At 47.9% G+C, this 12915-nt stretch overlaps 1 protein-coding gene across 6 annotated transcripts in view; it reads right to left on the bottom strand.

Moving 5' to 3' along the window:
* ITGA7 (integrin subunit alpha 7) overlaps window positions 1-11422 on the bottom strand; it is a 28922-nt gene extending 17500 nt beyond the window's left edge. For 2 of the 6 annotated variants that reach the window (XM_074270092.1, XM_074270095.1), the window contains exons 1-9: window positions 11020-11422; window positions 6246-6373; window positions 6065-6144; window positions 3596-3851; window positions 2441-2560; window positions 1171-1378; window positions 646-839; window positions 380-468; window positions 109-236 (exon numbers count right to left, since the gene is read on the bottom strand). In XM_074270092.1, coding sequence (XP_074126193.1) covers window positions 109-236; window positions 380-468; window positions 646-839; window positions 1171-1378; window positions 2441-2560; window positions 3596-3851; window positions 6065-6144; window positions 6246-6373; window positions 11020-11204 — 1388 coding nt within the window. In that variant the 5' untranslated portion in view covers window positions 11205-11422. Of the gene's footprint in view, window positions 1-108; window positions 237-379; window positions 469-645; window positions 840-1170; window positions 1379-2440; window positions 2561-2865; window positions 2998-3154; window positions 3317-3595; window positions 3852-6064; window positions 6145-6245; window positions 6374-11019 lie in introns of those variants that run through there. The other 4 variants (XM_074270091.1, XM_074270094.1, XM_074270097.1 and 1 more) reach the window with 3 other exon arrangements.
* Window positions 11423-12915: the final 1493 nt, after the last annotated feature.

Below are 12915 nucleotides of genomic sequence, written 5' to 3'. Positions count from 1 at the left end.
GAAAAAATTAATAATTGACAATTGAAAAATTAATTAAAATAAGAGAGAATGGGGATGGGTGGGATAGGCAGTGAGATGCCAGGGATCAAAGATATAGTCAGACCTTACCTAAAGAGTGCAACAGTGTCAGCCAGAGACCCAACCAACAAGTCAGGATAAGCATTCCCATCTACATCCAGGCCTCCGGACAGTGAATAACCAAAGCTCTCTATGCCCACAGCCTCACCCTCCAGCACCTAGGAACCAAAGATAGTGCACCACACTTGCCTCAGTCTCCCATCCTTCCAAATCTCCCCACCACTTTTCGGCTCCCCATACATCCTTGCCTCTCCCTCTAATACCTAATTTTCATTCCTCTGCCCCGCCCCCCCATCCTTACCTGAGCAGGTTTGGGGACAACCCCAAGGCTGCTCCCATGATAGATAAAGACCTTTCCTTGTCCATCAAAGGGGGCACCTACAGCTATATCTGAGAGGAACAAGCAGGGATGGAGAGACTCAGGAAGAAAAAATAGTTCAGGCCCCCCACCTTCTCTTACTCAACTTTAGTCTCTCTCATCCCTTGACCCCTGCCCCTCCCATCCCATCCTCCATCCTTCTGGTCTCTTTATATGACTATGTCATTCTCTGCTCACTCAGGCCTTACCTGGAAATCCATCCTGGTTGATGTCCCCCAAGATGACCACGCTGACCCCAAACATAGAACCAGGAGATCCAAAGAGCCGAAGGGGAGAAACCCCTGCCCAGTGCCCTGCCTGGTTCACATACACATATACGGCTCCCCCCAGCTCTTTCTGGCGCTCAAAGAAATAGGGAGCACCCACCACCAAATCTGCCCAGCTGGGAATGGAAAGAGAAGAGAAGGTAAGTTTGGAAAACCTTGCCCAGAATCTTCCCCAGTTTAAGTGACAGTGGGGAGAAATTAAATTACCTAACACCCTTCAATAATAATCAAAACTGAGAGAAGGACAGTCAGGGGAGGGGCCTGTGCCCTAAATCCTTCCCAACTAGGCCCTTAAATTCTCCCTGTCCTTAAAGCATCACCAGCTAACTAAAACCCCAGCACCTACTTTCCCAGTGTTAGTTGTGGGCAATTAACACTAGAAGCTCTTTGGGCTAATTCTGGCAGTTCTCTTTTTATAAGCCGAACCCCTCAAGATGTCCTTCTTACCCATCATTGTTGAGATCAGCCACAGCTAGAGAATAGCCAAAGCCAGATGTCAAACGATCCCCAGGTAGCACAGCCTCGGGCACCAGACGGCTGGCGCTGTCCCTTCGAAGAATCACTACTGCACCTGTGTGGTTGGCCCTTGGGGCCCCTGCCACAAAGCTCAGCTCATCTGCCCTCATCAGGCCTTTCCCCGAGTCAATAGAAAAGCCTGGGGGTAGGGATGAGAAGCAGGAGAAAAGCTGACAAATAAGCACCTCCACTACCCAACTCCACCACTTTTCAAGAGAGCAGGGCCCATCAGTTACTCCTTGGCTTCTGTCCTCCCCTCCCTCCTCCAATTGCTATAGTACAGCCACAGATAATCTCCCCTGACTCTAAAAAGAAGAATTGGGACTCTGGGCTGCCTCCAGCTGCATCCTGGGGAGGGGGACACCATAGTGAAGGGAGTGGGGATAGCCTCAGGGTTCCAAAAAGCCTAGATTCCAAAGGCAGGCTGGAGTAGGCAATAGAAAAAGTAAACAGGATGAGGGGCAGAGGAGTCAGTTCCATGCCAATTTGTAAATGGCTAGGGAAAAAAGAGCCTCTCTCTTCATTCTATACAGCGCCCCCCCCCAATTCATACAGTCCTGAATATGACCCAGGGCTTTATTTTTCCTGATACTCATCCCACAACTCTTCCTTCTATCCTCCAGGAAGTCCTTCATCGAGTGAAAGTCCATTAGGTAAACAAGATCTCCCTCCAGTCCCACAGCTCCCAAGCCCCATTCCCTTCCCTTTGGAGAAGGAATGGGGACAAAACAGGAAGAATAGTTTACCAAAATCCAGGGTGATTCAACTAAATAATTTTGTCCTTTCTCCCTCTGTCCCCTTCCCAGGGGATCAGGGAACTTTCCTGTGACCTTTAAGACTCCCTATGTCTGGGAGTCTCCCAGATTAACAGAAACTTCCCTGACCACCACCAGAGATGGCTAAGCTTTCCCCTGCTCTGTTGGTAACAGGGACAGGGAATGATGGCTCTTCTTAGATACATCTACAGAATACCTGAGTCTCCATCTCCCTTCCTTCCCTCCTGAGCCTTGTCTTCTCCAGCTGTTCCCACCACCCAACCATCAGCTCCGTTTCTGTCTCAGAACCCAAAGTTGACATCATCTCGGTAAATGGGGAGAAAGTCACCCAGGAGGTCACCCATGTTAACCAGGAGGAAGAGGGAATCCTATGGGTGAAGGCCTCAATAGACCAACAGATGGATGGGGTGAGGGGGCTTACAAACCTAAGTAGCTATTGAGGGCCAAGTCTCCAGCTGGTCCCGTGAGCCGGTCAGCGGGTTCCAGGGTTTTATACACCAGCTGGTCAGGATCTGAGCTATCAATGTTGGTCATAAAGAGTAACCCTGCGGGAGGAGGAGTGAGGGGGGAGAACACCAGGAAGAGAAGGAGAGGAAACATCCAGAGGAGGGGGGAAGGAGACCGATATGGGAATGAAGGACGGAGAGATAGAGACACCAAGAGAGATAGGCGAGGTAAAGAAAGATAAAAAATGAGAGAAAAGGAGTAACAGAAAGAGAAATAAAAAATCAAGGATGGAAAAAGACAGAAGAGAGAGAGCAGTACAGAGACAGAGGGAGGGGAGTGTGGAGGGGAGGAAGAGAAAGGAAAGCAAAGGGTTAGAGAGGCCCTGGGCTGGGGAGCCCCATACCAAAGTAGCTGTTGGCAGGGACAGGGATGAGGCGGGGGTCCTGCTCCTTTTCTCCCCCCGCCTCGTAGGGCCCGTCGTCCAAGTGGGCCAGGTCCATGGAGCCCTGGGCACAGAGTTCCACCCGGGCAGTGCCTGTAACAACATTCCCATTTAGAGCCACGGAAAAGAGCCACTCAGTCTGAACCCTGAGCAGCCCAAACAGCTCCCCTCAGTCCACCCAGCCCACCGTCACCCTCACCTCAGCCCCAAGCCTCCTGAAACCCTTCCCCCAGCTCAGCATTGCACTCACCAGGTGGCAGCTCAGCCAGCAGCAGCGTGCAGCGGTGTGGGCTGGTATGTGAGAGCATGGGCTGGAGTGTTCATGCATTTCGGGTGCTGGTATGTGCATGGGTCTGACCATAAGTGCCCCTATCCATGCATTCAGGAACTCATGCTGGGATATTTATTCATGTGTATGCTTGTAGGTCTGAGTCTATTTGGCCAGAGGAGGGCACATCACACGTGCATACGTGTGCTGGCCTAGTAGGATCCATATGCACACACATGTGGCCCGGGCCACCAGGACACATGATTGTGTACATACTGGGTTGTCTGGCCACGGACTGGCTCTTTCTCGAGAGCAGTGAGAGAGCAGGCATTCCAAGATCCCAAGGGTAGGAGAAATGGTTAAAAGAGGGAGTTTGGGGACATCATGGGCCCACCTCTATCCCCTCCATAAGGAGAGACTCACCCTTCCAGTTGTAGGTGCCAGGTGCTCCAAAGAGGAGGTAATGGTTGTCAGGAGAGAAAGCAGCTGAGGTTCCCTGCTGACAAAACCCAAACTGGTCGTGGCCCTGGGGACGCCCCTCGCAAAATTTCCACTCCCCTCCATCCAGCTCATCACGAATCGTCAGGTCCTCACTGAGCACAAAGCATCGGCCAATCACGTCCCGAGTCTCCAGGGTCTGGGCCACCCGCTGCCTTGCCTCGTACAAGTGGGCACAGGTCTGCAAGATATGGGGAGTCAGGGTGTCAAGGCTGCCAAAGGGGCCTTGATACAGACAGGACCTACCAACACACACTAAAGTGCTAACCAAAAATGGCCACAGGCCTTGCCCTGGCCCACCGTGTGACACAGAGCCAACCATCATGCATGTATGCATGGCTGCACCCACTCACAGGCTTACAGGTTCCAGACTGGCCCAGGTATCCACAAGTACAATTAAAGCCACATAATCAACTGGCTAGGTGCACACACATGGAGCTGTAGATTTATCAATAACCACTTTGTTCATACTGTCAATAATCATACAAAAGAGATAGATTCAGAGCTGGAAGGAACATCAGAAGTTATCTAGTTCAAACGATCAGTAAACATTTAAAGTGTTTGCCAACGTGCTGGGCAGGAGTTCTGGAGATACAAATAAACAGAAGTGAGACCTGCCTTTAGGATGCTTACTTCTTTTTTTTAGTTTTTTGCTGAGACATTTAGGGTGAAGTGACCTGCCCAGGGTCACACAGATAGGAAGTGTCAAGTGTCTGAGGTCAGATTTGAGCTCAGGTCCACCTGACTTCAGGGCTGGTGCTTTCTCCACTCTACCAACTAGCTGCCCCAAGAAGCTTACATCTTACTGAGATAATACCATATGTTTATGGATAAGTAAATACACTTCTACTTACAAAATAAATATGCAATGATTGGGGGTGGGGGTGGATTAGGAAAGAAGGAGGGAGCACTTCAACGAAGCTTTGAAAGGAGACAAGAGTTCCAAGACAAAGTCAGAGGTGAGATTCCAGGAATGGAAAGACAAATAGTCTATACAAAGGTATGGAGGGGGGAAATGTCTTGTACAGAGAAAGAACAAATAGGCTATTCTGAGTATAGCATAAAATGAATGGGAAGTGATTATATGTAATCCACCTGAAATAGGCTAGAGCCAGATTTTTTTAAAAAGCAATGTCAAGAGTTTGTACTTTATTCCAAAGACAGTAGAGAAGTACTAAAGCTTTCTGAGCAAAAATGACATTGTCAGAGTTGTGCTTTAGGAAGTCATTTTAGCAGCCTGGAGGATATACTGTATGGGAGAGAGAATCAATGAATGAACACAGGGAGACCTGCCTCTATATCATCCCTACCCCCTCTTCTCTGCTTATATAAATCATAGTGGTCTTTCTCTTTCACGAAAAGTTCTGGGACAAATCCAACCTGCCCTCTCCTGTCCCTCTCTAGCAATTTACTGCTCATGACTTGACCATTAACCATACCCTATCCAGTAGTGTTAGCATTGTTTGCTAGAAAAGAAAATAGGATTCTTGAAGGCAGCACCCCGTGGGAACCCCTTGGGTTCCAAGGATAGTACCTTACTATACTAGGTGATCAATAAATACTTGAGTTAATAAATGATCTGGTACCATTACATAAATTTGGTATTGTTCATTAACTTTGCACACTCCCTCCTCCACTTAAACTCAACTTCAGTGCTTCCCCCTGGCATAGATATGATCCTTGGATGCCATCAGCACATGAAAGTTTCTGCCAGATCCCCCAGGCTGGAAGGATTCACAATACAGTCCTCAGGGCAGGCTGGCTGTCAACAGCACACCAGTCTAGCTAAGTTTGGAAAGGCTCACCATGAGAAAGTGGACCAGGAGGTTAGAATCTTTTTTCCCACCTTCACAACACACAAAGAACAACTGTCTAAAATGTCCATAGTGGAATACTGGAGGAAATGCCCACATCCAATCACATTCTCTTGGGGAAAATACTAGGTTAGGTGATACAGTGGATAGAGTGCTGGATTTGGAGCCAGAAAGAAAGTTCAAATATTGCCTTAGATACTGATTATGTGACTAACTTCTTATTTTAGGCTCATCACTTAGTCTCAGCACCTCCCTCACAGGGTTGCTACAAAGCTCCCAATATAAATGGTAACCGTTGGCTATGATTATTAGCAAAATAGCAATAAGTATTCCAGTGCTTCTCCTGTTTGATCTCTTGTTAAGATCCTTCAGGACAAAGATTATGTGCATTTGTCTTTGTATCCCCAGCAGCTAGGAGAATTCTTTACTATACTAAACACTTAATAAATATCCCACAATCTAGATTATAAATTTCTTAAGGACCACGGGAGTTTTTTAATAAGAAGTAACTCAACACAAATGTTAAGTCAGAGAACCCTTGCAGAATGAAGGAACATCATCTCACACACAGCACACTCACCACAATTTTGCCCCCAGGGCCCTGGCTCCTGAGACTGACACCCAGCCACTGGTTCTCTTTGCTCTCCTTCTGTACTTCAGCTGGAGGCAGGACAGCAGAGAGTGAGGAGGAGAGAAACCAGGTTTAACATTCCCACTCTCCTCCCTTCTCCCTCCAACCCAAGTGCCCTCCCGCCTCAAACCTCCTTGATCAATGTTCACTCGATAGCAATCATTCTCATCAGGGGTCAGAGGGCAGGCATAAAGGCCTCCAGTGCGGTTAGCTGCCTGGCCTGGAAGGGCTACTGCTTGAGGGGCACCTGCCAAAAGCCTGCAAAATGGGGAAAAAAAAGAAGGGAGTTAAAAGAGTCTCAATCTCTTCCAAGACTTATTTATCCTCTCTATACTTCTCTATGGAATGAAAATCCAGATGACAGGCCTTTGGACCCCAGATGGCAACCCGACATTGAGCACAGATAAGTACTGGATCTAGATTTAAATTCCTCCTCAGACACTCCTACCTGTGTGACCTCCAAAAAGACCTTTGTGCCTTAGTTTCCTTCTATGAAATAGCAACTATCATTTATTGAGCACTATAAGTTTTGCAAAATGTTTTACACAGACATTGAATCCTTTCCACGATCCTGAGAAGTACGTGCCATTTTACAAGTGAGGAACTAGAAGCGAGCAGAAGTTGGCCCAGGTTACAAGCGTATGAGGCTGGATTTCGCTTTACTATCTAACCACTTCTAACATGCAGATTGACTGAAAACACCTGAGGCCTCTGCAAGAAGCCCCACATACCCTGACCCAATCCTTATCACAAGGAGCCTCACCCACAAATATCTCCACTCAAAGGGTACAGAACATGTGTGTTCCCTCTTACTCAGTACTGTTAGTTTGAAAGAAGCGCCTGCTTCCAGCACCTGTTCCTATATGTCGTAGCCTCTCCACAGCCGAGAGTTCCTTTGCCAAATTTGCCCCCTCTCTCTGACCTACTTTGTTCCCTGCCAGATGCCAAGAATGCTGGGGGGGGGGGAGGCAACAGGTGACCACAGCTGGCATTTGGAGGCAGTCCGGATGTCCCATTGCAGGGGATTCAGTCTGTCCTGCTAAGCTCCCTGTTGATCATTAAAACAATAACCACCATCCCCCAATTGCCCAAGATTTTACTAGCCATCTCTAAGGTTTAGAGTTAGGCTGAGGAAAGAGGCAGAATTCTCCAGCTTTCACTCTCCCTCTTCAAGCCCCTTTTCTCATTCTCCTATTCTTCTTCCACCTTCCCCCATTCTAATACTATTCTTCACATCCCTCTATAATCTCCCCATTTTTCCTTATCTCCTTCCACCATTCTTTCTCTGTCCCCTTTCCTCATCTCCACATTTCCCCTCCCTCCTTCTATCCTCAAGCTCTCCACCACCACCACTCCTGCTTTCCCAGCTACAATTTTTTTGGCGTCACAATTTTCCATAGTCACAGCCAAGGCTCAGGCCCCAAGGGTGAGTTATGCTGGGAATGGAGGATGACTGAGCCCCCTGGGGCAAAGTAACAAAGAGGCCAAGACTGGGAGTGTGAGGGTGAGCTAGGGAGCTAGGGGGAGATTGAGAGAGAAGAATAAAAATGTGGCCCATTCGGTCACATAAACCTTCCAAAGCTCATATAAGGGAGTAAACCTCTGAGGTTTAGATGTTAGACCCCCTTAGGGTCTTCTGACTCCTTGTTAAACCTCTTATACTAACAGCAATCATTTCCCACCCACTCACTCCCTCGTTCCAAGAGCAAGACCTGTGGCAGTGGTGAGCTGTAGCAGTGAAGAAATTGTCCCTTTGGGGAGCAGGGGGAAGAGTGAGATAATTCAGGAGCAGTCAACCTTCCAACCTTTAAGACCCCTGGAGAAGGCAGTAAATCTTTTAACGGAACTGAGGATCAAAAAAAGCTGGTCCCCCAAGAGGGATTTAGGAATAATCCTGAAGGACAATGTGGCTCATTGTCAGTGGGTACAAATCCACTCCAGTAAATATGCACACAGGGGGAAAGCCTCTCCAGCATTCAGAACACTAACATAATGACAATGATAATTCGTATTTATACTAATGACTTATAAAATACTTTAAATATAAGGTTCAATTTTTAATTACCTTCATACATTGTAAGTGCTCAGTAAAGTCTGTGGAATGGATGGATAGATGGGAACTGACACGTGGTCAAGTCAATATAGATTAAGGACTCAGCAGCCTCAGGATAGTGTACAAATATGCACAGCAAACACCTGGGAGCTTGCATGCTGAGCTCTGGTTGCAGGAACTAAAGCCTGGATTTACACAGGGCCAGGGTTATGTGGAGGGGGGCTGAAAAAAATCTGCCCCTTAGGCTCCTCTGGGGACAGAAAAACTAAATGTACAGATGGGCCCAGCTCCATGGGAGAATGGGGGAAAAGGGAGGAGTCTGAGGAATGAAGAAGTAATTCTTTCAAGGACACAGGCATAGATACATGCAAACTTGAGCCTCAATATTCTCTCACCTTCTTGGCAACCCTCCATCCCTCACCCCAATCTTGATTGAGGATTTCTGAGCTCTTCTCAGCTTCTAACTCACAAATTGCCCAATCCCTGGCTCCCTCCAGCCTCTGGATTGGATAGTAGCTGCAGTGGCAACCATGGACAGGAGAAAAAAAAGAAAGAAATATTCTTAGCAATTTGGGAGGGACAGGAAGGTCATGGGTGGCATGAACTTAGGGATACTCATCCATGTCACCCTCCACTTGTCCAGGACACCAGCACAGAGGGGCCTGAATTGACAGGACCTTCTCTGTGGATTCTGCTGGAAGAGACACTATGAGATCTCTCAGGCTGATGAGGACTTCTTTCTTGAGGGTCTCCTCTCAGTCCAGAGGTTCTTTCAATCTAGGATACCGTCCTCTATGGGTTTTCTCAGTATAAGATGTTTCTTCCGTGAAATCTCTGCTGTTTCCCAAGGTTCCAGCAATCTGGAAGCATTCCCTTTGCTGGATCTCTCTCAATCTAAGGGTCTGGGCAGCTTCCCTCTGTGGGATCTTCTCCATAGGTTGTTTCAATCTTAGAATTCTCTTTGTCTGGGGGACTTTCCTCTATGAGGTTTCTCCTGTGAGAATAATTGATGTGCGTAGAAAAGAACAGCAATGCTGAAACTACAGCAGAAAGAATTTCTGATGGGTTTTTTGTTTTGGTTTTGTTTTTGTTTTTTTTTTTTTTTTTTTTTTTTTTTGTCACCAAAAATAGGTGTCTAGAAATTTCTCCTGAAAAGATTTTTCTGTCTTTCTATAATGAGAAGGGGTCCTGCAGCTTAATCAGAAGAATAGTAAAGATGACCCTGGTAATGTTTGCTCATTCACCAAATGTCCCACACCCAGGCCCAGTACACCCTAGGAAAGAGAAAGCATCAAGCTTTACCTTCTAAATCAGTCCTTAAAATGGCAAGAGGGAAAGGGGCTAGGAAAGCTGGTGTGGGACAGGGGGAATTAAGCTGGTAAAAATAACTTAGAATTTCCCTAGAAATAACAGTGCTCATCGTGTCCTAAAAAGGCCTCTTAGGCTGGAAGACTTGGGAATCTGGCAGACAGAGGGCTCCATAGGGGAAACTTGAGGGACTTCAAAAGAGAACAGCCATATATATCTTAACAAAAGTTTTAGGGACTCTTGGTCCCATAACCTTTCAGGTACCAAGCAAAAACAAAGATAGGAGTCAGCCCTCTCTCTAAGAAGAAAAAAAAAGGGGGGGGGGAATGAGAGGGCAGCACCTTCTGTTATTATCGCCTCAGCCCTTTCCAGAGAGATTGATTGACATGGGAGAGGAGGTCCCAGAAGGCTGGCACTGATCCTAATAATGGACTCAATAAGACTTGGGGGAGCCTCTGGAGTGGTGAGTTGGGGTAATCTAAGACCCCAGCCCTGGGGTAATCAGGATAACCAGCATTAGGAAAGACAAAGGAGGGAGGATCCTAAAGCAGGTAGATTTTTTTTTTTCCTTTCTTATTTTTATCCCTCATGAAACAACACCCACTCACACAAGTAACGAAAGAAATGTCCATGAAACACACATTACACAGGAATCCACCCTGCACCCAATGAAGGCCCTCTAACTGCTCCTAAGGAATCCAAGACTAAGCCTTTTCCCACCCCCAATCTTCCCACAGATAAGACCCTATGATGCTAAGAGTTTGGAGTGAGAAGAGGGAGGAACAGCAACATAGCATCCTTCCTGGAGTCTAAAGGGAAGCTGAGGCTCAAATTACTTGGATCCTTTTTTTATAGATCCTTCTTTTGAGACCCTGTTTGCCTGGCCCATTGCCCACCTTCAGCCAGAACAGTGAATCATAGCTTCCAAAGCCCATTCCATTGCTCTGCCAGCCCTACCCTAGCCAACAGAGTGCCAGGTCTCTATCTCATTTTTTTTAATTTCAATTAAAAATAAAAACCTCCTGGAAAGGAGGCTCCATTTATCTTGCTCCCCTCCAGACCGCCCATCTCTCGACATTGGCAGCTGGGAAGTTATTTCTGGTGTCTAACCTCCAAGCTTTTCTCTTAGTCTCAGCCCCTTCCCCCTCCTCTGAACAGCCCGAGAATGGTATGTCTCCTCCCTCTGTGGAACCCTTTCGGTTGGGACTGGGTACTCTCAGTAACTGAGTCAATCTAAATAACACGTCTTGAAGCTATTAACGTTGCTACTAGAATTAACGCCCAATCTCAGGGCTGAGAGAGGCAGGTTGGAAACCAATTCCCGAGGCTAATTAGCCCGTCGCAGGAAAACTGAGTCCAGATTCCCAGTCTTGAGATAAGGTAGAAGTTGGGCATTTTAGGATATAGGAAGAGAGGGTGGGGCTCGACTTAGAATGCAAGCGCTAAGATACGAGGGGAAGATCTAGAGCAGATGGGGAAACAAAAGTTGGGGGATAAAGATGGGCTGGGAACAACCTAGGACCTCTAGAACTGAGCGACTCACCAGCTCTGGGGACGGGGCCGAAGCTGCTGATGCAGGGCCACGGAGAAGCCAAACAGGCTGCCAGGCTCGCCCTCCTTGCGCAGAGCACTCATCACATCTAAGTTGAAGGCACCGGCCCCGGGAAGCAGCCACCCCAAGAATAGGGAGCCCCAGAGGCAGCACAGCGACGGGCGAGCTCCGGCCATGGGAAATGTGGACCGCCAACCCCTTTCCCAGGATCCAGATCCGCGCTCTCCTCTCGGGTTTCCCGGATCGCCCCGGAATTCTTTTCTGATCTTCAGAGCTCTTTGTGATCGCACCCTCCTGTGCTCAAATACTCCTCTCACATTCTAGCCTTCATTCCTCTGGATCCCGGCTCCTTCTAGCACAGCTCTCGGTCCGCAGCCCAGACTGTGGATGACCTGCGGAGCTCAGGCTCCCGCTCCTACTCCAGTCCCATCCCCCGGGGGGCACCGCCCCTGGCCCCTCCCCTGGCTCCTCCTTCAGTCCTAGCAGGTGGAAGAAGCCGGTAAGGAGTCAGGGTCGGAAGTACTCTCTTCATTCCCCCTCAAGACTCAGCCGCGCCTTCCCCACCCCACCCCATCCCACCCCCACACAAAGCTTCGACGTCCCGGGGCTTCTGGCTGTTCTCCCCTGGGTGAGAGCTGTGCCGTGGCTGCCGGCCTGGGCTGGAGGCGGCGCGAGGAGAGTGGGCTAAGCAATTTGGGGGGGGGGGGGGGAGGGAGAAACAGAGAGGAAAAAAGAATGAAAGGAAGGGAGGGGTTAGGGAACAGGAGGACAGAGGAGAATGGAAGTTAAACTCCGAGAAAAAAGCATAAAGACAGACACGGAGTAAGAGGAGTCTCTATTCCTGAACTCGGAGTGAAACAGGATGAGGAGCCTCGATACCTGAACACTGAATAAGACAAGATGAAGAGTCTCTCTACCTGGACAGGATTTGGGCTAATCCCTAAACTCGTGAAGGATTCCCTGGAAACTAATGCCCTCTCTCCCTCCCCCTCACTTATACTACCCCTACTCAACACGAATCCAACCTGGGGCAATGGCTATAACTTCTGGCTTCTAGGTTTCCAGGGAGTTGGAGAAGAAAAAGGGAAATTAAGAGATAAGGACATGGGCTGGCTGAAAGCGAGAGAAGAAAAATAATTAGGAAGGAAAAAGAAATGTGGAGAAAGAAGGGGAGAAAAGCTGAGCAGATAGGAGAAAAAGTCACTGGGTGAAAGAAGGAAGTTTTTTTGTTTTGTTTTCTACAGGGTGCTAAGAGTGTAGACACATGGAAGGAGGCAGAAGGTTAAGAAGGGGGAAGACTGGGGTTTGTGTCCTTTATTCTCTATAACCTCTTCAATGTCTGGCTCTATCCCTTTGGATTCAAGGTCAGAGAGAGGAAAGGTGGAGAGTGTTAGGGTAACTCCAGGCAGATTCTTAGGTGGGGCTGACTAGGAATTCCTAAGGGGACCAGCATGTCTGTCCTTCCACACACTTTCACACTATTGGGACAAAGGCCCAGACACACACTCCCGAAAAAGCCAGGAGAAGAAAAGGGGTGGGGAAGAGAGAGCAGGGAACATTTTCCAACTTCCCTGCTATTTATAACTCTAGCTAACACCAGGGCCAGAATAAGAGATAGAAACCATTTGGAAGGCCCCAAAGTTTCCCCCTTCTCTTTTGGGGTTCCCTCTCCACATCATCTCATGTGTTTCCTTGTGTCATGCTATTTTTTTCCCCTTTTCTTCATCTTTCTGGTCGTTTCTACATCTCCTCTTTCTCTTCCTTTGTGACTGCTGTGATCTTTCTTGTTGAGTTTTTTTCATTTCCATAATCTATATCTGTCTCTCACTCAAAGACTTTCTTCATTCCCTTTTCTTGTGTATCTTTCCCTCTTTTCCTCAGGTTCGA

This window comes from Sminthopsis crassicaudata, chromosome 5, assembly GCF_048593235.1.
Source record: "Sminthopsis crassicaudata isolate SCR6 chromosome 5, ASM4859323v1, whole genome shotgun sequence".
Classification (NCBI taxonomy): domain Eukaryota; kingdom Metazoa; phylum Chordata; class Mammalia; order Dasyuromorphia; family Dasyuridae; genus Sminthopsis; species Sminthopsis crassicaudata.
Note: the sequence above shows the minus strand (reverse complement) of the source record. Positions and strands in the feature narration are given on the sequence as shown.